Source organism: Lethenteron reissneri, chromosome 48 (genome assembly GCF_015708825.2).
Source record: "Lethenteron reissneri isolate LAM-NWPU_2019-01 chromosome 48, ASM1570882v1, whole genome shotgun sequence".
NCBI classification, from domain to species: Eukaryota; Metazoa; Chordata; class Hyperoartia; order Petromyzontiformes; family Petromyzontidae; genus Lethenteron; species Lethenteron reissneri.
This window is the reverse complement of record NC_083826.1, coordinates 5,420,847-5,445,913: the sequence shown is the minus strand read 5'-3', so window position 1 is coordinate 5,445,913 and position 25,067 is coordinate 5,420,847. Positions and strand designations below refer to the sequence as shown.

Below are 25,067 nucleotides of genomic sequence, written 5' to 3'. Positions count from 1 at the left end.
GAAATTGGTTCAGTGCTGCCAGGCCATGTGGCCAGATGACGAACGTGTCATCTACGTATCTCCTCCACAAGGAAGGACGTAGGGTGGATGTCTGGATGGCATGTCTCAAATTTTTTCATGAAGATATTCGCTACCACTGGCGATAAGGGAGAACCCATTGGGGTACCCTCATTTTGATAATTGTTTATTTACCCTTTTATCTGGCAACAAAACTGACATCTTGTTTTACAAGGAGTCATGTTTGCATTGACAATACCTGTGGTCGGAATGCAAACAAAAAAACACAATTCTGATAATGTATGTACTGTCCTTGAAATTAATTAGTCCACACCCAAGACAGCTTTTCTTAGAGCCTAGTCTCACATGGTGTTGGACCAGAAGACGCCAAAAGGCGCACAACTCAAAGACAATGCACCCTCAGAGTACGAGAGCTCTGGGTAAGCAATTGCACCATTGAAACCTCCTTTGCTTCGTACACTCCAGAGTAACGGATGGACTACAGCCAAAACGGCAAAACTTTCTAGACGCATATTTCCATCATCAACCTGGCAAGCAACACCATCACCACCACACAAGGTCGCCACACGGCAGGTCTCCTTGGTTAATGTTTTAATTTTTTTTTATTATTTCATATCGTCAGTACGTGTACAAAACCCCGTTTAGCGGCTCCGCGCTCTGTACAGCGTTAAATGTCTCCAGCGGCGCCCGAATTGGCCAAGAGGTGCCCCCCACCCCCTTTCCCTTTCTCACCCCCATCAATAAACACGCAGCGCCAAGATTTACCACCACAATTCTCCGGATTGGAAGACAGCACCCCCATACCCTTCCCAGCTCTACCCCCCAGCAACCACCCCCCCCCCACCACCACACTCCCTCACCACGCATTTTAAAGCAACAGTTCCGACTGCGTCTCATAATCCCGATGCGGTGTGGCCGGGCTTTGTACAAGTTTATCGTGATGCATTGGGTGCGCATCTTTGCAATTCCGAGGAATACGGTTAACGAGAACAGCCGAGTAAACATTCAACGTCGGGCCCAACGTTGCACGATTTTCTTTTTTTCTGGGAAGGAGGCGGCGGTCGGCGGGAGGACATTTGCAACACCACTTAATTGGTTTCACACGTAGGCTTTCGCGACCGATCTTATCGAGGTTTCGTTTGGGGTTAGATCGGGCGGTGGCGACGGGTTTAACGACACATTTATATTGACGCGATCTAACCCCCACCCCCACCCCCCCACAAAAAACTCGATTATGGACCATTTAATTGACTTTGGTGAAGGCATGACCCCAACATCCGTGGCGCAAATAATAACAGTGGCCTCATTCCCATTGTTAGGAGAGCTCACGCAGCCTTCTTCCAGGCATCACCACTTAGCAGAGGAACCTGTTTTTGTTTACACCCATTTCACCAATCGGGAAGAGGCGGCGGCGATTGAACCCCCAGGGGGGGGGGGGGGCGGAATGCCAACAGCAACGTGGCCCATCGATTCACGCGCGTTTTCTAGGATTGGATTTGTACATTTGGCACGCGAGTTAATGACGGTGTAAAATCGTGCCTTCCGCTCGAAGCCCTGTAACTGCACCGGTCGGGGCAAAACTACACGTGGCATGTGTTTGGCGAACAGTCGGAACGATTAATTAAATGATTAATTAAACGATTATTTAAAGATGAATTAAAGGGCCGAGGCCTTGCAAATTCTTACACGCCTCGATCGACCAAGTTGCGCTCGCTTCCGCAGACGTTATATTTGTTACACCCAAGTGGTGTTCGTTCGCATTCATAGAGTCTATAAACGCCCGTGACCACCAGAGGCAGGGGGTTGGAAATTCCACATTCCTATGACGGGGGGGGGGGGGGGGGGTAAGACGTTCAATTTCAGAGAACCGTCCATTGGCAACCGCTCTTACCGATTCAAGAAAGAGCAATTTCCCAAGATTCGTAACAGCGTGAGCTCCGTATACTTCAAAGTCATTGTTTTACAATGACCACCAGCTTAGGGTTAAGGTTAAAAACGCGCTATTGCCGTGCGTGTGCGTCACTTGACTGCAACGTAATGCCAAAGATGTTCCTGTCACGGATTGCCCGCATGAACCACGACGCCACCAATGAGCTCCCCCACACACGTGGGTGGCAATCGCCCTGTACACCCAGCTGATTCAAAGGGTTTTTGCCCAAAAAAATGTTCCCATCCTAACGGCGACATCCCGTTCGCTACCGCGGTCCTGTTGTCAATGCGTGCCTCGTGAACATGCACTGACTCATTTTGGCAATACACTGCTGGGATGAGGGGCCTACGACCCACACCGAAGTTGCGTCACCATACTTCACCACGGCTCGTCCGTGCGGGTGGACATTGGTGGCGGGCGGGGAAGGGGGTTGTGGGAGCGAGTAGGACGTTACGTTATTGTACTGTGCTGCCCTCCCTCCCTGCTGCCCATCACCACGTAGCCCCACAGCCTATAACACCTGTTACACATAGTGGGTCCCCCAACCACCCCCCACCTCCAATTCGTAGCACCATCCAGGCTGAACCCTGCTTAGCACACACCCCGAAATCTGACGAGATCGGAGTTCACTCCAGGTGATTTTGGTCACGTGATGCATTACACAAAGCTACACAAATTCAATGCCCGTCGATACTGTTCAGTCTGTAGCCCACCGAGTCGTCGTAAGAGTTCGCGAAGAAAAATCGCGGATCAAGGACGTTGACTTTGTTTGTTAATTCAAAGACGTTGACTTTGTTTGTTAATTCAGAAGCAGGGGAGTGATTCAGATCATAACACTGGATGCAACCGGCCCTTTAAAGTCCACGCGACAGTAGACTGAGCCACGCATTAATGTTTTTGGGCAGTTACGTGGGCCATGAAACCGTCGCCACTTCCACGCCAACGCGCAATGAGAATGCAGCTTGGGGCCTAGGGGAGGCCACAGTGGTGGCGAGATGTTAATTTCCTCGCCTGGTGTACAGGAGGTCGTGGGTTAGATCCCAACGGTGGCGCCTGCTGTATATTTGGAGTTTGCGTCTCTCGCTCTAATCATCATCACGGTGGCTAGGAGATGTTAACTACCTCGCCTGGTATACAGGAGATTGTGGGTTAGATCCCAACGGTGGTGCTTGCTGCTGCATATTTGGAGTTTGCGCCTCTCTCTCGTGGTGGTGATCACGTGGATTGTTCTCTGGGTCCTCCGGTTTTTCCCTCCACATTTAGAATCAACGTCACTCGTTTTGAGTAATTGAGCTGCTCTAAATGCCCACGTGATGATGATAAGAGCGATCATTTGCGCTAGCCAAGCTCGCTTCTGAAAAAGAGCTACATGGCTCAGTGGTAAAATAGTTTAGTGTTGTAGTTAGGATCGGAGCTAACCTCTCCGTCTCAACAATAAGAAGCCAAATCCTCCAATGGCATGGACGTGCGTCCAAATCTGAGAACCTGTTGGCAAACCGGCACACGCTCTCTCCCCGGTCGTAATTTGTCGCAGCGTGTTCGACACTAGATATACCGTCTATTTGTACTATATACACGCGCTCGCGCGCACGGCGGAGCAGTGGTGGTAGTAGCTTGTCGGGCGGGGCACAACGTGGGGACACCGCGCACAGCCCTCCTTGCTCACGAGCCGACACAACAAACAAACAAAAACCCCTCTGGCCAACCTGGAGGCACGCTGAAGCGAAACATGATATAATCATACAACAGTGAGCTAGTGTTAAAACGAGCGTTAATATAAGTAACTTTTTTTTTTAGTTTCATCTAGGGTTTTTTTTTTGGTATTGCAATGACAACTTCTGACGACCTTATAACAATATAAAATAGGTACATGTATTACAATCCACCAAGCTATGGTTAGGAGCCAGTGGCCCTGCTGGTGACGGTGGCTTTGGGGCAGCCACCGCCACCAACAACGTCGCGGTTCGGTTTTGTTTTTCGAGCTGAGAGGGGGGGGGCTGAGGAGGGGGGGGGGGGGCTCTTGCTTGGCCACAGAGTCTGTGGTGGGCGGGCGGAGGAGGAAGGGGGGGCCCGGTACAGAGACACTAAACCGGTGAGAATCGCGCGCTGGGAACGATCGTCGACACGCCGAGGTTGGCGAGGCCCCGCGCCGGTGTGGAACTGCCATCGATCGAGGCGCCGTTACCGACGCTCGCCACGATTACCGGTGACCGGACGGAAACGCAGGAGAGGCGGGGAGGGGGGGGGCACATCAAACCGATGGCGTCGTGGACAGAACATTATTTTGTTTTGTAAGAGAGCCCGGTGGAGGGGGGGAGGGGGGGCCCTGCCGCAACCTTGTTCCCAGCGCTGCCGGCTCCGCTGAGATTGAACCGTCGTTCCGTCGTCGGAAATTTTCAAGACGGACGTCGCAAGTGCCTCGCCGTCACCCCACCGCCCCCCCCCCCCACCTCCTCGGCAAAGCAACTCCGAGTGGTTGCTTTGAGCAGGAAATGCAGCACTTTGTTTTCTTGTATGGGGGAGAGGTCAAACGGGTTTTTGGTCACGGGATACTCAATTTGAGATTTCCCCCCCCCAAAAACGGACGCAGATGCCACCGCTTTAGATCGAGATGGAGAGAACGCCGACCGGTGGGCTGGCCGGCGAGGGGGAGGGGTGGCCGCTCAAGCCCGCCTCGGCGCCGTCGTGATGGGTTTGACCCGCTCCCGTACCGCTTGCTGCCAAACCCAGACAGCATCGACACAACCGCGGGTGCCGACACGGGGGACAGGCGACGTAACAGACTAAAAAAAGGTGGACACAACTCGCTACACGTGTTAGAACATAAACATGACGGGGGGGGGGGGGGGAGGAGAACAAAACCAAAATAACAACGCACGCTAAAGGTAACCCCCCGCCCCCACTCGCCCCCCACCGCCCCCCTTAGTTTAACATCGGCAGAAATTATAAACACATCGAGGAAGAGCGCAACGTGGCCCAAACGCTCCCGGAGCGGATCCGGCGTTGTGCGAGCATCTCACGGCGGTGCGAGCACGACGGTGGCAAGGGGACACCCCCCCACCCCCACCATGCCACGCGTTCTTCGCTCCGGCGATGAAATCGTTGGAGGGTTCACAAGCGAGCGACAGAGCCCCGGCGGCTCCCACCCCCCGCCCGCCGCCATCAATCACGGACTAAACTTGGTGGATGCCGCCACCCATACGACAACGACACAAACTCGTCTACGATCCCGAACGAGCGTACGGTTTTCAACTCAACGCAAAAAAACGAAGAACGAAAATGAACGTTTAAGTTTGACTTTACAGGCAGAAATGTGAAGCATTGTTGCTGTGTTTTTTAGGTTTTTTTTCTGTTTCTCAACAAGTCATCCGCCAATGATGACATTTCGTTTTTTACCGGCGAGCGCCGACCACCCTTCCCCCCCCCCCCCCCAAGCATGTCCGGGACGACCTTGTCCAGAGCAGACCCGTGGACTCGGTTTAAAAGAAACAAAAAAAATATAATAAAGGCGGCAAGGACAAAGCAGATTGGGGGGGGGGGGGGGGACCATAGTTTTTTTTTTAAAAGACAGCAACGTAAAAAAGAAGTTATTTTTCACAATCCCGGCCCGTCGCACTTCACTTGCGGATCCTCGCATTAAAAAGAAAACACGCGGTCCCGCGGTACGGTGAGCGACAAAAAAACCGGAGGGAGAAAAGATAAAGACTTAAAAAAGCACAGAACGCCAACTTCTACCGAGGGCCGCACGACTTTGTAGAACCGCTCGGGGTTGCCGCTTTTACTCGTGCCACCGAAACCCCCAAGATCACGGCACGGCGGAGGCGACGCAGCGCCAGAAAAACCGAAACGCGCGGCCGCGCGGTTTCCCCGCTGGACGGGATAGAGGGCCCCCACAGAGGGCCACGCAGAGGGCTACGCGACAGTAAGCCACACGGACGGGACACCTCTAGGCGACGCCATCTCCTCCGGATGTCAGGGATTCGCACCAGCTGCTTCTTCCGTGCACGGGCAGTTTTAAGACCTTGGTAGTGAGAGCAGAGACAGAAAGAGACAGCGAGCGAGAGAGAGACACGCGCTGGCAAGCGGCGAGGCGTGTGCGCGGAACGCGGGCGGGGTCCGTCCGAATCCGAGTCCGGCAAGAGCTACTGGACTGCCGTAAAGCGCGAAGAACAGAAATAAAAAGGCGCGGTTTTAAGTTTTTCTTTTTCTCACCGAATTTTTTTTTTCTTTCTTTTTTTTTACTAAAGCGGAGTTGGGGGGGGGGCGCACCGAGTCGGCTGTCACAGCGGTCCAGCGTGATCTCGGGAGGTTCGCGCGAGGCTGTGTTACAGGAGGTAGTGTGTGTGCGACGCTTTTTTTTTGTCACCGTATGCACGCGAGCCCAAGACCTTCACACGCTCCGGGGGGGTCGGGGGTGGGGGGGGGGAAGGGGGGGTCGGGGGGAATGGGGGGGGGAGCCGTTTCCCCGACCGATCGTCATTTTCACAAGCGGGGACGACGTCAGCAGCCGCTGGGAAGGCCCAAACTTTAGCGGTCGCTAAGGTCAAGTTTATCTCCAGATTTTCCCGTCGTATTTTTTTTTCACTCCACACGCGCTCCCACCGCCCGCGTGCTCGCGACAATGACGGCTTGTAAACAAAACGGCCCCCCCGCCAGCCCCCCCGCGGTAAGTCACACACGAGTGCAAGACGCACACATAAGAGCCCGCGCACGTTTCTTTAAGAACTTTTGAAAACCAAAACACGCGGGCGCGTTATCCCGAGACTTATTAACGCCCACGACTAAGTGACAAGACGCACAGACATTGAGGGCAGCGTGCCATCGCAATAAAAGGTCCGCCCCCCCACGCCCCCCCCCGCCACCACACGGAGGACTTGCAGCACCGCCGGAGTGGCGGGGAGGAGGGAAGGGAGACTTTTATTGTGACGGGACTCCGCACGAATACAGCGGGCTCGTTAAAGAGGCATCGACAGTCATTCCTGTAACAAGAAAATAATGCATTTCGTCTAAATCCACTAAGAAAAGAAAAATATATATATAAGCATACAATGCCTAAATGTTTACGCCACACGCCGGCTGGCTAAACATGATCATTCCAACCCTCTCCTCCCCCCAAAAAAAGAAAAATAACGACGCCAAACAAGTTCAAACAATTAGCAAAAATGTAACAGTACGTCAAGGAAAAACCCCCTTAATTTCTCTTCTTTTTAAAATGCAAGTGTAACTGTTAAGTTCGTTTTCAACAGCTCTTGACGTGAGAACAATAAAAAAACGCTCTCCCTCTCTGCCCCCCCCCCCCCGCCCCACCGTGAGAAAACAAAAGGCTCCAGATGAAATAAACAACAACAAAAACCACCTCAAAACAATCCTGTCCCATGAAATGCTCAAAGTGGGGGGGGGGCGGCGAAGGGTGGTGGTGGGGGGTGGGGCGGTGTACGGGCAGCCGCGCTTTTATTTCGACAGCTTTTTTTGTCGCGCGTGTAGGGATCCGCTATGACGCACCCCCACCCCCCACCCCATGCTACACACGAATAGTCCGAGAGAAAGCGTCGGGAGTGGGGGGGGCGGCGACGCCAATGCCACCACTTCCCTCGTCCGTTCGTGCGTCGGTTTGGTTTGGTTAGTTTTGGTGGTTTTTGGTGAGCGAGCCCCTTTCCCTCGCTTGCGGAGGAGTTGAGCCGGTGTCCCGGTAGAGAGTCGGGGGAGGGTTGGGGCAGGGGGTTTGGGGGGGGCTTCGTGGGGTGGTGCGGTGGGAGGGAGCGGGAGGTGGCGGGGGGGGGGGACAGGCGGGTAAGGAGAGGCCCCTTGCCACTCATCGTCATCCTCTCGCGAGCCAGGGCACAGGACCTGCTGTCGTGGGTGGGGGGAGGGAGACGGAGGAAGAGTTGGGATGGGGGTGGACAGACAGAGGAATAGGTATGAGAAGCCAGGGCCGATGCATCTGAAGGCAAATCTGCATCGCGAAATCTGGTTCCAAAATTAAACTTCTTTTTAGTTTCGATTTAAAGCTTTCGTGACTGCCGGGATTCATCTTCTTGGTTCTTTCGGTAAAGTCACGTAGAAGGAAAATGATAAAAAAAATAAAAAAAATTCTCACGACGTTTCGGCCACAACGCAAGCAGCCGTCTGCCTTCTCGACAGACCTGTTCTCCACCTGAAGACGGCTGCTTGCGTTGTGGCCGAAACGTCGTGAGAATTTTTTTTTTTCCTTCTACGTGACTTTACCGAAAGAACCAAGAAGATTCGTTTTAGTTTACCAGGTAAGGCCACCTGAGCTGGCCACAAACGATAGCTCAACGAAGTAGGTCGACTCAGCCTCAAATGAGTACCTGGTGCAGTGTGTGTGTGTTAATATCAGTGTGTCATCATCGCCACGTGGTGCTGGCAACCCATTCTCTCATGCGCCGTACCGGCCTTCGTAGGTGCTCGCTAACAGCACTTGGCCAAACAGAATGTGTTAAGGCTCTGCGGGGGATCGTTGTAGTTGTATTTTATGACTATGCACGTACAAGCATGTGTGCCTGTATGTATGTGCGTTGCGTGTTGCGGGGGGGGGAATTCTAAGAGGTTACGCGGAGAGATACGTTGAACGCGCGTGAACTCCGTTTGCACGTGCCCTCAAGCAGAATACGACAGAATACAGAGGGGAATAAAATCGCAGCAATAGTTTTAAAAAATGTACCCGTAAAAACAAAGTTTTTCACTATAAATCCTTTATATGCGTGTTCAATGGGCCACAACCCAGCCCACATTGGTCTTTGAAACGGGTGGCTAGAGTCCTCTCGTCCTCTGGCTTGAGATGGCTGCCACCTATGGGTCAGATGATTGCCTGCCACCATTAAGCAATTGGTAATTAAATATAATTAATTATTTCCTAAAAAGTGCACGGTCGTAAGCGCGCAAGCAAGCAAGCAAGTGAACTTCATATAAAGGATTTAATTACACAAAAGGGGGAAGGATTAAACGACGCTCACAAATCCACAGACATCAATCAGCGGTGCGAGCCGCAGCTACGCCTACCTGGTACGTGGCAGCTTCTGCTCACGGGATCCTTCCCTCCGACTGGTAGCACGGAGACGGGAAACCATCTGGAAGAGTCACGTAAGTAAAACATCAAAATAAAAATAAAATCACGACGTTTCGGAGGCAACACAAGTCTCCGTCATCAGGTGGGACCGTCACAGCCGAATTAGCTGCATCAAGTGAAGCAATGATTCAAGATGTAATCCCTTATAAGCAAGTTGAAGGGAGGTGGAAAGTACTCAGTAAAAAAAAAAAACCTAAGAATATGAATCTTTGCAGTCACGAAAGCTTCAAATCTAGAATTAACATCTGGAAGAGTCGCACAAAAATGTTACGCCACCACTGCAAAAGGCAAAGATCCCCCCCCCGTATAGCCTGCAACAGGCTGTTGGGGCAAGTGCTGTTAGCAATTGCCTCTGAAGGCCGGCACAGCACACGAGGGGGTGGGTGGCCAGCACCAGTCTCACTAGTGACGATGTTTACACACCCAACCAGGTCCTCATTTGAGGCTGAGTCGACCTAGAGGAGGCCCAGGACCGGTTCAGATATTCATCACCGATATTGGCCGTGAGCGGGAATTGAACTCGGGTGACTGGGTTCGTAGTGCAGCGCGCTAACCGCTACACTACCACCGCACACGCACACACACACGACGGCAACCCAGCTTATGCCTTGTGTACATACCCACGTGCTGTGCGTGCGCACGTCCGTTATGACGACTTTGTACGAGCGGTGGCGCTACGAAGTCGGCGAACAGAGTTCGATTCCCGCTGGTTCTAGGTCTCTCCAAGGATGTCTCGGCCTTAAATGTGTACCCAAGTGCTGCAGTGTGTGTATAAACATCAGCACTGGGGAGACAAAGGCGGTCGTGCCCTGTCCTGGCCACACCACCTCCTCGTGTGCCGTGCCAGGCCTTCATCGCTGTTGTTCGCTAACGGCACTTGCCCGACAACCTGGTAAAGGCTATACAGGGGATCTTTATCTTTGTGTGCTCCCGCGTAGATGCTTGCATTTAGGCACTATTTTTATTATTATGTACCCAGGTTAAACTAACACCAACATATTTGTATCTTACCAGATAAGGCCCACAGTTATTTTTCAGAAGCGACCTGGCCACAAATGATAGCTCAATGGAGCGGCTCATCACGCGGATATAGCAGCCAAATACCCTAAAACACACACACGTGTTGATTCTAAATGTGGACGGGAAAACCACAGAACCCGGAGAGAGAGAGAGACACCGCAAACTCCAAATATACAGCAGGTGTCAAAGGTCGTGTTCGAACCCACGACCTCCCGCAAACCGGGCGAGGGAGTTACCATCTCCGAGCCACCGTGGCGCCCTAAAAATACAACCCGCACTGCCGAGTTTATTGCACTGTACTCCGCGCACGCCCCTGGCGTACCCGCCGAGTCGGGGGTCGGCGGGGAGCCCTCGGGGCTGTCGTAAGGGCCCCCAGGGCCCGTGGCCGACACGGCCGTCTTGGCCGCGTAAACGTTGGCCTCCTCCTGGAACTTGCCGATGTTTTTCTTGTAGCGGATGCGCTTGTTCCCAAACCAGTTGGATACCTGAACGGGGTGGGGGGTTGGGGGGCGGGAGGGGAGGGAATGGAATGCACGTCACGTGTGCGCGTTAGGTTGAGGCGTGAACGATGCTTTTTTTACCGATGCCCCGTTTTTATCTCAGATGCCAGCAGGTGCCTCACTCCACGACGAAGCCCATCGATGAGCTCGCTAAATGAAATCTCCTTTGCAGTTCGAAGCAAAATGAACTCTAATTCTAGATTTGAAGCTTTCGTGACTGCAAGGATTCATATTCCTAGGTTTTGTCGGTAAAGTCACGTAGGTAAAACATCAAAATTAATAAAAAATAAAATAAAACAAAAAATCACGACGTTTCGGAGGCAACACAAGTCTCCGTCATCAGGTGGGACCGTCACAGCCGGATTAGCTGCATCAAGTGAGGCAATGATTCAAGATGTAATCCCTTAAAAAGCAAGTTGAGGGGGAGGAGAGGGGGGGGGCTAATCAGAATGTGGTAGCCAATGAATGGAACGTATCGGGAGGGAGGGGGGGCTCAAAGACGGCACGGAGTGCCACGTACAACGCATCGGGAGGGGGAGGGGGGGGGCGGGGCCAAAAGAATGCACGACGGCTCTATCCGGCATATACGCAGGGTTATATTTGCTCAAGATTTGTAATCGTTCGATGGGAAAACGTACCTTCTGTACTCTTCACGCAGATCAATGGTGTGCAAGTACTCCTTGTAAATTGCAAACATCTTTTTGGTAGTTTGAATGTGAGGTTAGAAACACTTACGTCTGTGCTGCGCTCATGTTGACTGGGTGAAATGTGGCCAAAATTTTACCCAATCCTGGTCAGCTGGCTCAACAAATTTAACTAAACTAACACCGAGACTCAGAGATTCATAGAGACTCATAAAGACAAATAAAGACACAGAGGCTGGGTGGAAATGTGCGCTAAGTTGCGCCCCAATCCTGGCCGGCTGGCTCAACACACTTAACTAAACTAACATCGAGACTCATAGACACTCACATAGATACAGAGAGACTCATAGACACTCACCGAGACTCATGAAGATACACATAGAGATACAGAGAGAGACTCATAGACACTCACAGAGACTCATAAAGACACACATAGAGATACAGAGAAACTCATAGGAGACACATAAGAGACTGGGTGATAAGTTTTGCTCAATCATCTTCTTGGTTCTTTCGGTAAAGTCACGTAGAATGTTGCTCAATCCTTTTTCTAGCTGGCTGAAACACTTAATAAACAAACCCCACCCCCCGCGCCACCTCCGGCCACACCGTGCAGCCTCACCTGCGACATGGTGATGCCGCACTTCTTGGCGAGCTCCTCCTTGGCTTCCTCGCTGGGGTACGGGTTGCTGAGGTGTGAGTAGAAGTACTCGTTCAGCACCTCCGTCGCCTGCTTGCTGAAGTTCCGACGCTTCCTCCTGCGCGAAGAAACGGCGAGGAGATTCCCCTCCGTCACTTCGAGTCGTCCCGTTTAACTTTTTTTAAAAATCCTTTATATTAAGTTCCCTTGCTTGCTTGCTTGTGCGCTTACGACCGTGCAAATATTTCGGTCGTTTTTTAACCCACTTCCCGTGATCCAATCGAGCTGACATTTTGCACAGACTCGTTGTGCGTGACAATTTATTTTCGTGAAAAAAAAATTCCAAAATTTTCCACTTTTTAGGAAAAAAAAAAAATTCTTATTTAATTTAAAATACCAATGTGATAAAAATGAAACTCTTACTCAAGAAAAACAGAAATGAATAATAAAATAAAACCGATGCCACGCATATAAAGGATTTATAGTGAAAAACTTTGTTTTTACGGGTTAATTTTTTTACCTCCTCCACACGCTTTCACGCTTAAACTACAACTAAACTTTTTTTGATGTTTACCAGGTAAGGCGCCCCCCCGCCCCGCCCCCCCCCCCCCCCCCACTCTGAGCAACGTGGCTCTTCTTCAGAAGCGACCTGACCATCGCAAATGATGGCTCAACGGAGTGAGCTTATTACCGTCGCGTGTAAATTAATAGCAGCTCAAATACTCTAAAACGCGTGACGTCGATTCTAAACTCTGGAGGGAGAATCCAGAGGACCCTGAGAAAAATCCACCCGCCCCCCAACCCCCTACCCACCCCCACCAGCTACCCCCAAAATCCAGGGCAACCGTACAAATCGCTCACCGCGCGTCGAGGAATCGCGAGCGCAGGATCATGACGGCCTCGCACGTGCTCTGCTTGAGCTGCATCTGAATGGAGCTGAACTTGCGGTGGATGATGGACACCATGCGGTCCACCTCCTTGGGGGAGATGGGCCGCGTGCGGCTCTGCTCCCGCAGGAGGTTCATCACGTGGTTCGTGAACTCGCTGCACGCCTGCTTGCGCACACACGCACACGACGAGGAGGAGGAGGATGAGGACGGGGAGAGAGGAGGAGGTGGAGTAAGGATTGTTCGTCTCTTAAATACATTTGTGTCAGTTTTAACGTTCGGTTAGAAACACTTAAGTCTGTGCCGCTCTCTCGTCTTGCTCAGTCCTGGGCAGTTGGCTCACAAAAACATAATAAACCAACAGACTCGTATAAATACACAGACTCACAGAGACTCACAGAGACACTCACAGAGACCCGTAGAAATACACAGAGACTCGTATAGGGACACACTGAGACATAGGGACACACTGAGACACACAGACACACTGAGACACACAGACACACAGAAACTCAGAGACTCAGAGACTCACAGAAACACACAGATTCACAGAGACACACAGAGACTCGTAAAAATAGACTCACAGAGACTCACAGAGACTGACAGAGACACTCACAGAGATCCGTAGAAATACACAGAGACTCGTATAGAGACACACTGAGACACACAGACACACAGAGACTCAGAGAGTCACAGAGACACAGACTCACAGAGACAGAGACCCATAGAAATACACAAAGACTCGTATAGATACACACTGAGACATAGAGACACAGAGACTCACAGACTCACAGAGACACAGACTCACAGAGACAGAGACCCGTAGAAATACACAGAGACTCGTATAGAGACACACTGAGACAGAGACACACAGAGACACACAGAGACTCAGAGACTCACAGAGACACATAGACTCACACAGACTCACACACACTCACAGAGACACACAGAGACTCGTAGAAACACACGAGCAATGTGGATGATGGGCACCATACGTTCCACCTCCTTGGGCACATTGCTTCCGAAGGTGCACACACACTCAGGGTATGGCGGAATCTGGGCGACCGGCTTTGTGTGTGGGGGGGTGGGGGGAGGGTGGGGAGAGGCCCAGGCGCTCGCTACGACGTCACGGTGTCCGATTCAATACTTCCGGTTTAGTCTGATGGCGTCGGTGGAGATTTGCCCCCGTGGCACCTCAACCCCCCCCACCCCCCCCCACCCCCGCCACACAATGATGTTGCAGAATCAGAACATCTATTTATACTGGAGGAATCCGATGAGCTATGAAGCTCTTTTGCCCCAGTAGTTACGACAAAATCTCCCGCTTAACACGGAGGCGTTCCGCTCCTGGAAATTTGCCGCGTGAAGCGAATTCGCGTCAAGCGGAGAGTCATTTTCCCGTGAGGAATAAAGGTGAAGGAGGGGGTACCGTTCCAGCCCGTAACGATATTGTTTTTACTTGACAGTCCACTGTTTCACACGTTTCAAAGACTGCTGGGGGGCAAGTGCCGTTAGCGAGTAGCACCTATAGAGGCCGGCACAGCACACGAGGGGGGCGAGTGGCCAGCACCACAGTAGCGTTGTTTACACATCGCACCAGGTACTTGTTTAAGGCTTAGTCGACCTGGGGGAGGCCCATGACCGGTTCAGATAATCGTTACCGGTTTTGGCAGTGAGCGGGAATCAAACTCGGGTCGCAGGGTCCATAGCGCCACTAAGTGGCGTTGACGTCCCCACGGCGCTTGTGCCAGGCTATTTGCACTTTAAGGGCATGTGAAGTCACGAATGCCCGCTGGCAGGAGGTCACGGGACAGACCCAGGTGCCATGGGTTGACTGACTGTAATGACACTCAGATGCACCACCACCTGTGCCCCCTACACAAAACAAAGAACCCCCGTATAGCCTTTAACAGACTGTTGGGGCAAGTGCTGTTAGCGAGCACCTATGAAGGCCGGAACGGTACACGAGAGGGTGGGTGGCCAGCACCACGCCCGACCGCCTTTGTCTCCCTAGTGGCAATGTTTACACACTGCACCAGGTACTCATTTGAGGCTGAGTCGACCTAGGGGAGGCCTGGGACCGGTTCAGATAATTGTCACTGGTGTTGGCCGTGAGCGGGAATCGAACTCGTGTCGCCGGGTTAATAGCGCAGCGCGCTAACCGCTGCACTATCGCTCCCCACACATACACGGGCACACGAACGCACACGCGCGTACAGCCACTCACCCCCGCGCGCGCGCCCGCCGCCCAACGCCGCTCACCTGCTCGTATTTCTCCAGCTCCGAGTGGTAAATCTGCCGGATCTGCGCCAGCTTGGCGCGGTAGTCCGAGTGCTCGATGCAGCCGTCTCCGGGAGAGCCGCCGGGGTGGGCGATGGCCGCCGCCGCGGCCGCCGCGGCCGCCGCCGAACCTCCTCCTCCCCCGCCGCCAGGGCCACCCTTCTCTGGGCCCGACACACCCTCGGCCAGCAGCATGTTGTCCAGCCGCATGAGCTGCGGGTCAGGGGGGTCGTCGTCCTGCGCGCCGCGGATGCTCAGCACTGGCGCGTGGCGGGGGGGGGGAGGAAACAGCGGAGGAGACGACGATGGTCATCATCGGCGTGATCGGAGGCAGCGAGCGATCCGATCCGCCGGCGGCGGCGTTTGAACGACTGCCCCACCCGCTCCCTTCCCTTCACCACCTCCACCCCCTCCCCTCCCCGAAAAGCCGGTCACGTATCCGAAGAAGCCGCCAGCACGTGGAGCGAACCGTCCGTCGGGAGACCGTGCGGAACAGCAGGCGCAACTCAACTCGAAGGCAGGTTGGAGGGCTTGACCGGTTTGAAGCCGTAGCCCAAACGGTCGCCGCTAATTTTGACGATATTTTTAAAACGACAAAAAATATTCTCTCGTCTGCTTCAGCGATTGATGCGAGGGAACAGATCTGACCCGAGCCACTGGGGGGCAGCGTTTTTCCACGCGTCCAGCTACAGGAGGAAGAGGCATCCGCCGCGCAACGATTCAACGGATCATTCGAAATGGACACGGCTGGGGGAATTTATCGACGTGCACGGGAGATGGCAAACAAAAAAATTATTTAATGCGGTGGGATTTTACCGTGCAGTCGGTGGTGACCGGGCTAAGACCATCAACTCTCTACGCCGGAGAATCCGGTTTGAGCACACGGAAGGGACGGAAACTTGGATTCGAACCCAGGCTCTCAGAGTTGCCGGCTGACACTATTGAGCCCCTGGCCACCCGGTCAGCTTCGATTTTTTTTCTAAAAATATGTATCGGCCAACGCTACGAGAAGATAAAAACAAAGCCTCAGAAAATAATGAACCTCTTTTGACGTGTCGTAACGTTTAAGCAAGTTGTCAGCAGAGGGCGGGCGCAGCAAAATGCACTGATGTACCGTCATATGCACCAACGTCATTGCTTCATTCATTCCGAAGTTACTAAGGACGGTCAAACAAACCTCCCAGGCCCGCACGGCGCGGGGCGGCCCTCATCCAGCAGTGGGCTGACAAACGTGGCTGTGTACGGTACAACTCCGACTCTGTGCTCTGAACACCGAGCCTCCTGGTCACCTCTGGAGACAGTAATTCTTACTCTGGAGAGACTGGTCCTGCCATACGATTGTGGAATTTCCACTGCCGACCGTGGGCTTTAAAAACCGAAATAAATTGGGGCTTTTGCGGGAGATTTTTTTTTACCGCAGATTAACGCTCCAACAACAACAACAACCGCCGTTCGCCACTTAGCGGCGGTGACGTCACCACAGCGCCTGCGCCAGGCGCGCTTCGAGGCCACGTTACAACACCCTCGCACGTTTGCACCATCACCGTCCGTCCGCGCGAGTGCTTCAAAAAGGATCATTTCCCATTTCCGCTGCTGCAGCGTCAAGCGCGAGGCCGCTCTTCAAGAGACACGAGATGCCCTGGGGGGGACCCAGCGGGCAAGGCAGCAACACCAGCCGAGCAGGCAGAGGGAGGGAGGAGTGGAGGAGAGGGGAGGGGAGGGAGGGGAAGGAATGGGGAGAAGGGAAGACGTAGAAAATGAGAAAGAGATGGCTCAGAGGTGGATAGCAGCAAGGGGTGGCCCACAGGGCACCGAGGACACCACCGCAAGACAAAGAGGGAGGATGGCTGGCTGGCTGGCGAGCGGGCGGGTGGGTGGGGAGGACGGTGGGTGGAAGGGAGAGGGCGGGGACTGCGTAGGTCATCGCGACTGCGTTGCTACGGCTCTCCGGCGTGTTTTCAGGGCTGTGCAGCGACGCAGCTCCCAGCGGAGCAGGGTGGAAAAACGTCCGGGCGGGAGAAGGGGGAGGGGGGACACACCGTGCCGGACCAACGCCACCCGATGGCAAGCTCATCGCAAGACACGAGAGTTCGGTCAAGAAAGAGGAGACAGATGGAGGGAGGAGAACAGAGAGGAAAGAGGGGGGGGGGGGGGGAGAGAACAGAGGGTGGGGAGAGGGAGGGGGAGAACGCGGCGGAACGCGGGACGCGTCGCGATGGTGGGGAGCAGTAAAGGCCGCCGCGAGCCTCATAAACAACGTCGGATTAATGCAAATCGCTCGCACGCAAATCCCCCCCCCCCCCCCGGCGCCCCCCCCCCCCACTCCGCACCCACGCCCGCGCGAGCGCGAAGAGCGGCGCGTGGGATCGGCGGCGCGGGGTCCCCGCTTCCTCGCGGCTCGCCTCTTAATTGCTGCAATTACCCATTAATTGGCATTAATTAGCCGCTAACGAGCCCGCGGGTAATGGGGAGGGAGCGAGGGAGGGTGTCGAGCGAGCAAACGAGCGAGCGAGACGGGAGGGAGGGAGAGGGAGGGGAGAGAGACGGAGAAAAGGGAGGGAGGGGAGGAGATGATGGGAGCGGATGTGGCGATGAAGGAGAGATGGAGAAGCGGGAGGGAGGGAAATGGAGAGGAGAGAGGGAGCGGATATGGCGAGGAATGGAGAGACAGAGAGGGGACGGGGAGAGAGTCGGAGCGGACGATCGAGTGACGACCCGGCATCGTCGCTCGCGCGGCGAGTTGACGGTGGGGGGGTGGGGGCGACGCCGTCTCGCGTCGTCCTGGAATCACTGGCGCACGATCGTCACCGCCCGCGCGATCGTCGGCGAAATGGGGCTCAAACGAGGGGCGCCAATGTCGCGGGAGCGCGCGCGAGGGGTCGTGCGCTCGCACGCGCCACCATCTCCGCTCCTGCCGCCTTTATTAAGCCTCAAATATGCCTACGTTCGGAGCCGTAGCACGGTCGAACGACAAGTCGCGCTCAGCGTAGATCGATAAACCGAGGGGTGGTTTCTGGCTCCGATTAGACGTGCTCACTCGGCGTGTAACAATACGCCCTCCCTCACCCCAGTAATGCGATTCTGTGACGTCTCTCGTTTTGTGCCGCCCATAGCTCTCTCTCCCTTCTCTCCTTTGTATTGTGTCTGGCTTGCTCCGTTAGCCTGCAGCCTTCTTTCTAATCGGCGTTCGATATTCTGGTGAAAAAGACGGGGAAACGCGTAACTCTTGATACCATCCGCATTTTTTTTTATATATAGAAATCCTGTGACTGGTGACACAAATGACGGCGATGGAACCAACCGTAACGTTCACGACGACGGAAATAGTTTTTCAACGCACCCGTAACTAACCGTAATCAACATTGTCAACGTGGCTATTTTCTCTGTGCAATGCTCAATAAACGATCAAGCAGCATTTCGTTCAGCAGACAATACCCATCGTCGCACTGATCTTTTATATATAGAAATCTGAAACCAACTACACGACAACATTCCCCGACACTGGCAGACCAATGCCGATTCGCAAGCCGGCGTCGAGCACAGCGGGACGTCAGAGTACTCGGATTGTAAATATCGCGGGTTTACTCTCCGACACGCAACGAACTGTTTGCTTCGGGGGGGGGCGGCGGCGGCGTGTTTGACGACATTTATATTTACGCGACTCGACCCACAGAAAGGCCTCTACTGTGGATATAACATTGTTCGCGGAAGCCTCCGTGTCAAACAGAGGGTCCCAGCTGCAGTCGGCAAGTCCCCCCTGGGCGACTTGCAGCAAGCTCCCCTATACGTGCACAAGAGCTTACCAAAGTCAAAAGTATTTTCCTCCTCGAATAAGCTTCGAGGCATTGATGCTCGCACGTCCTGTTGACACAAGCCCTGCACATCCAGCGGTGGAAACTCCACGTTCCCGCGGTCGGGGCGGACGCCCGTACGTTCGACCCTCTTTCGCACCGCACGTAGGCAACCGTGCGAATCGGAGGAGCGGGGTAAGGACCACCGACTGAACACAATAAGCGAGAGAGGGTGAGGGCGAGTTTATCCACAGGGACACCACCGTTGACTTCCACCACACAAGCGGTTGCTCATTTTCTCGACCATCCCCCCCCCCCACCACCACAACCTGGATATGAACTCACAACGTTCCGATTGCGAGCCACTTGCTCTCCCCGCGTTTTGGGAAAGTTTACTTTGTTCAACCCAGGTGAGAACTCAGAAAGACCCGGATGTATCTAGCGTACGATATCAAGTAGTATCGCGTAATATCGCAGCAACCCTCAACACTTTAAATCTTGCACTGCTGTGGGGGGGGGATAGGGTCTGCATGGCTGGGATGAGAAGCCTTGGCACATGGGAGGGAAGTAATGTTTGTGTGCTGACAAATCCTGCCAGCCAACGTTACGCTGACAGACTAATAGGAGGACTCGGTTTAAACACACGGGTTAGGGTTACGCCAGACCGGTAATTCAATGATGAGAGAATCTCGCCGCGAAAAGGTCTTTAAGTGGGAAAAGTGTCATCAAGTGACTTGGATGATATCAATGGATGCTGTCCGCTCGCCCCCTGTGCCCCTGCTCCGTAGCGGAAGGGCCATTCCCCAAAACATTCGCACACTATATGACTTTTAGGTTTTCCCAACCCCCCCCCCCCACCTCGACACGAATTCATTATAATTCTACCGCGGTATCAGCATCGCGGTGATGAGTTGAACAAAAACATTTTTGACATTCGGAACTCGGCAGCTTCCAGTGCGTGGCAGAGGTTGCAAACGGGTTTTGATTCCTTACCCGTACCCGGCCGCACCAGGGTCACAAACGGGTTTTGATTCCTTACCCGTACCCGTACCCTACCCGATACCCGGCTACCCGTACCCAGCCGGGTATCGGGTAGGGTACGGGTATCGGGTACCCGATTGCGACCTCTGGGATGAAGCCATGTTGCAGGCGCGGGTGGGTTGATTCTAGGAACTTGAATTGTGAGAAGAGACAAGACGTTGGGAAATGAGTGACAAAAGGTTACTCACCAGTGACTCACGACCTACCCGTACCCGGCCGGGTACGGGTAGCCGGGTATCGGGTACCCGATTGCGACCTCTGGTGCGTGGTATTTGCCCGTGCCGGAAATTGGACCCCAGACGACTGACTTCGCCAAACACTATAACAATTCCGATTTCCCCATTTGCTTAATTGCCGTGCCATTTTCATACCCCGTCAACCCATACGGTTTCACCCCGTACTCTTGTCCAGGGAAATTGAGTTTCTAGGTCCATACGGCGTACGGCCGTTTCAATACGGGCACATTTTTAAAAAAATGTCTCTGTGTTTGTGTTTCTCCCTTGTGATGCGACTTTGTAGAATGAACGTTGAGATTCATAAGGGCACGTGGTGACCAGTAAGGTCTGAATTGGTCTGTAATAGGGTAGGCACTGATAAGGGGTTGACAGGTTTGCATTGTTAGCTCTTTCTCTTTTGTCATATCGGTTACCCAGGTCACTCGTGCAACGCGAGACTCATCCTGCTCTCTTGAGATCTCTCACCGGCTTACACAATATAAACTTGAGATCCTGAAACTTTAAACTATTTTTTGTTATTTTAACCAGGTTAAAGCCCACTGAGCAAAACGGCTCTTTTCCAGAAGCGATCTGGGCCATCACAAATGATAGCCCAGTGGGGCCTTACCTGATAAAATACATACAATAGTAGAAAACAAATATCTTTGTGGGTTTTATTTTTTGGAATCGCCGCGTATTATTCTTCCGTTTTGTTGGCGGAGTGCAGCCATCTGGCCGCGTCGAAACGGCTCCCAGCGGAGTGGCCCAAAAGGATGCTCGCTCCCTAGCCGCGTGGTGTGTACAAACGGATGGTGAGCGCAAGAGAGGCCACCACCACCACCGCACACCCCCCCTCCCTCTACGGAGGGCTTTTCAGTGCCCCATACGACAAGTGCGGCGGTAATGAGCCCCCCGCAACCCCCACCACACCCCCCCAGACACGAACAGTCTTCAGCGCCGGATAAACACCCCCCCCCCCACGACATATTAGCATGTGTACACACAATGCAATTTGGATTCATATACAAGCCTATCGATGTTATCGCAAGAAACTGCGGAGAAACAGTGGGCCGCATAACGAGTAGAGAGGCTGTTGGTCATAAGCCTCTAAGGATTCTTCTTTCTCTGGGTCCCCTATGTGGCCGTGTAGGTTTCTGTGCGAGCATACTGCATATATATTCCTATGTTAGTACTGTATACGGGCACTTACATGTGGGGAAAACGAGTACCGGTGTTGGTATATGGGTCACTACGAGTGTGCGAGTCCCCTTTGTGGGTTACATGGATCGGTGACTGCACCTCCGATAAGCACGGCTGGCTACGTACGGTGCGAACGAAGTTCAACATACGTACGTACAACTGAGCATATGGGACTGTATGCGAGCGTGCGAGTGCCTATGTGGGTTATATAGGTGGTGAGCACCCAAGCAGGCATCCACGATGGAGATGGAGCAGCGCATAGACGGATTGTCACATCAGCAAAACAACAAGGCTGCGTGCAAGTGCCACTGACCATGGCTAATGATGACGACGCTATACAAAGATAAAAATCTCCTGGTATAGCCTTAACACTGTTGGGGCAAATGTAAAAATATAACACCCACAACACAGACGTAATGGACACACAGACTACAAGACAAAGATCCCCCGTATAGCCTGAACAGACGGCTGGGGCAAGTGCTGTTAGCGAGCAGCACCTATGAAGGCCGGCACGGCACACGAGGGGGTGGGTGGCCAACACCACGTCCGATCGCCTTCATCTCCCCAGTGGCGATGTTTACACATCGCACCAGATACTCATTTGAGGCCGAGTCGACCTAAGGGGTACTCAGTACCGGTTCAGATATTCGTCAATGGCGTTGGCCGTGAGCAGAAAAAAAACTCGGGTCGCTATCTGCTAACCGCTAAACCTCCGCTGGCCATCAAACTTTTGGCTGGCCATGGAACAAAGATTGTCACCGCATCACGCGCTTTCAGATGCGCTTCTACGGGCCGTCTGGAACGCGCTTCATTCCGATATTAGGAAGCCCACTGCAGCCATGCACTTTTAAATCATCTAGATTCAAAACTAATTTCTTTCCAACTGCTGTTTGTGTTTAGTTTGTTGTCCTTCCCCCTGCATAGACTCACACAGAGACCCATAGATGCACACTGAGACCCATAGACTCACACAGAGACCCATAGACGCACACTGAGACCCATAGACTCACACAGAGCCACATACTCACACAGAGACCCATACTCACACAGAGACCCATAGACTCACACAGAGACCCATAGACTCACACAGAGACCCATAGACTCGCACAGAGCCACATACTCACACAGAGCCACATACTCACACAGAGACCCATAGACTCACACAGAGACCCATAGACTCACACAGAGACCCATAGACTCACACAGAAACCCATAGTTTGTTGCCCTTCCCCCTGCACCTCCGATTAGCAGGGTTGGCTACGTACAGTGCGAAACAAGTTCACCATACACACTCGCGTGCGGACGAATCGAAACGCTTCTCGCTGTATTCTTTGGGTCTTTCGGTAAAGTCATGTAGAGGTTCAAATGAATAAAAATAAACAAAAAAACTACGACGTTTCAATCACAACACAAGCGATCGCCATCCGTTTTCCTCCTGATGGTGATCGCTTGTGTTGTGATCGAAACGTCGTAGTTTTTTTGTTCATTTTAATTTTACTAATTTGAACCTCTCTACGTGACTTTACCGAAAGACTCAAAAGAAAATGAATTCCTGCAGTCACGAAAGCTTCAAGTCAAGCTTCTCACTGTGTAAGAAAACGTCCTGTGCACTCCATCGCACCGCTGTAGCGGACGTCGTATCAATGACCGCTCTATTTCGCTGCCCCTTGTCTAGCGGTGTCGGTTTCACGGCCGCATTTGTGTTTCTGTCCCGCACTGTTACGCCTTCCTTTCAGAAACCAAACGCTCGTTTGGCCCGGCGAGCAGAGAGAGAGAGAGCGGCGGACACGTGCGTTTTTGTGAACGCCGTAGGGAACGTCACGGACGGGACAGGATGGGGTAAGCGACTTGCGAGTTGGGAATGCGATGAGAAAGAGCCAGGGGGGTCTGCAGCCTGCGGCTCAGGAAGCCGCGTGCGGCGGCTTTTTAAGGACTACTACGTGACACGTCTTTTTATTAAGGATGCCACCGTCTCTCGTATTCACTATGTGGATGGGCCATGGCTGGTGGTAATCGACGTCTACGTTATTGTGCGGGGGTCACAGAGCTGGACTGTGTGAGAAAACACGCTTCTGCATCTTTCTTTGAGTGCCGGTACATGCAGAGGATGCCAGGAATTTCATGGCAGGATGCGGCGAGCAACTCGGAAGACGCGGACGCAGGCGTTATTTGGAAGAGAAGCTTGGGATGGTGGCCGGCACACGTGTAAACTAAACTGAACAACTTTTTATTTTACCAGGTAAGGCCCACTGCGCTATATGTAGCTATTTTTCAGAAGCGACCTGGCCACAAATTTGGAAATGTATAGCAGCCAAACACTCTAAACGCATAGATATGTTGATTCTAAATGCGGAGGGGAAAACCGGAAGACCCGGAGAAAAATCCACGTGACCACCACGGGGAAAACACGCAAACTCCAAATATACAGCACGCGTTTGGGTCGGGATCGAACACACGACCTCCTGTATACCAGGCGAGGTAGTCAACATCTCCGAGGTGAACGAGACGAGCATTCGAGTGGAACCCCAGTGGTTGCCGACCAAGGGGAAGACCTCGAGACCAATTGGGATCGTACATGGGCATCATCGCCCACCCCACTGGCAGACTAATGCCCCAAGTCACTCTTGGAAATGAAACTTATCCTGGTCTCTCGAGGTCTCTCACCCTGGTCAAACAATATACACTTGAACTTGGTGGTGGTGGTGGTGGTGGTGACGATAAGACTATATTGGAGGCCGAGTGTTAACTGGTGCGACAGCCGAGGAAGCCCTGGCCAGAATCGGTGGCATCAATGACATGAGCCATGATGACCTCTTCTTCATTGAGCCACATCACGGACATGTGTCCCCACCCACCACTACCCTCCTCTTCCCAACAACATCTCAACACCGCTTGCTTCCTGGCCAAGTTCAATTCGGAACTCCCAAGTTGCCTCCCCTCTATTTCGTCCCGTGAAAATTCCTAACATCCTTCCCGCATCCAAAGGCCAGACGCGTTCTTTTCTTGACAGGGAGGCAAAACACTGCACTCTTTCGGCACCCTCCGACCGTAATGTTTTTGCTGTCAAGCTGCTAAGGGCATCATTAACTTTGGCACGCTGCCTTACCTCCGTTAACACCTCTGGCGGCGTCTGGACTACTGTACGTCGATATGGCGACAACTGTTTTCAAGGAGCTGGATTCAGCAGCAGACTGCGAAGACACAGATCGAGTGTATACCAAAGACAAAGGTCCCCCCACCCCCCTCCACCACTATAGCTTACATGGGCTTTTGGGGCAAGTGCTGAGAGCGAGTACGTACTTAGGTCAGAACGGCGCACGAGCGGGTGGGCATGGGAAAAAACCACGAGTGACCGCCTTTGTCTCCCCAGTGCCGATGTTTACACACCGTACCAGGCATTGAATAAGCCAGAGTCATCATCGGCGAAGCCCAGGATCGGTTCAGATGTTCGCCATTGGACGTTGGTCGTGAGCAGGAATCGAACTCGGCATGCCGGGTTGGTAGTGCAGCGCGCTCACCACTGCGCCACCATCATGCTCACCGGTCATGCTCTATCCACTGGCGGTTGAAGGCCCTACCCACACCGTCGCCATCCCTCGTGAGTCTTGCCATGCCATAATCCGTCTCACTGCTGCACGTGTGCCGATCCCATCGCTCCACCTCCGTTAGGCTACCTCTCCACCCCAATCTGTGAACACATCTGCATTCAACTACAACCGCCGTTCGTCACCAAGTGACGGTGATGTCACGAGAGCGCCTGTGCCAGGCTAGGTGCACTTTGAGGTCATGGCAAGTGTGGCCGGAGGCTGGCAGGAGT

At 53.2% G+C, this 25,067-nt stretch overlaps 1 protein-coding gene across 3 annotated transcripts in view; it reads right to left on the bottom strand.

Annotated features, from left to right (window-relative positions):
• Positions 1–601: 601 nt before the first annotated feature.
• Positions 602–25,067, bottom strand: part of LOC133354652 (pre-B-cell leukemia transcription factor 1-like) — a 41,747-nt gene continuing 17,281 nt past the window's right edge. For 2 of the 3 annotated variants that reach the window (XM_061571679.1, XM_061571682.1), the window contains 6 exons: positions 14,986–15,263; positions 12,698–12,888; positions 11,819–11,954; positions 10,378–10,540; positions 8,969–9,036; positions 602–7,798 (listed from right to left, as the gene is read on the bottom strand). In XM_061571679.1, the coding sequence (XP_061427663.1) occupies positions 8,990–9,036; positions 10,378–10,540; positions 11,819–11,954; positions 12,698–12,888; positions 14,986–15,263 (815 nt within the window). In that variant the 3' untranslated portion in view covers positions 602–7,798; positions 8,969–8,989. The remainder of the gene's footprint in view (positions 7,799–8,968; positions 9,037–10,377; positions 10,541–11,818; positions 11,955–12,697; positions 12,889–14,985; positions 15,264–25,067) is intronic. The other variant, XM_061571681.1, reaches the window with a different exon arrangement.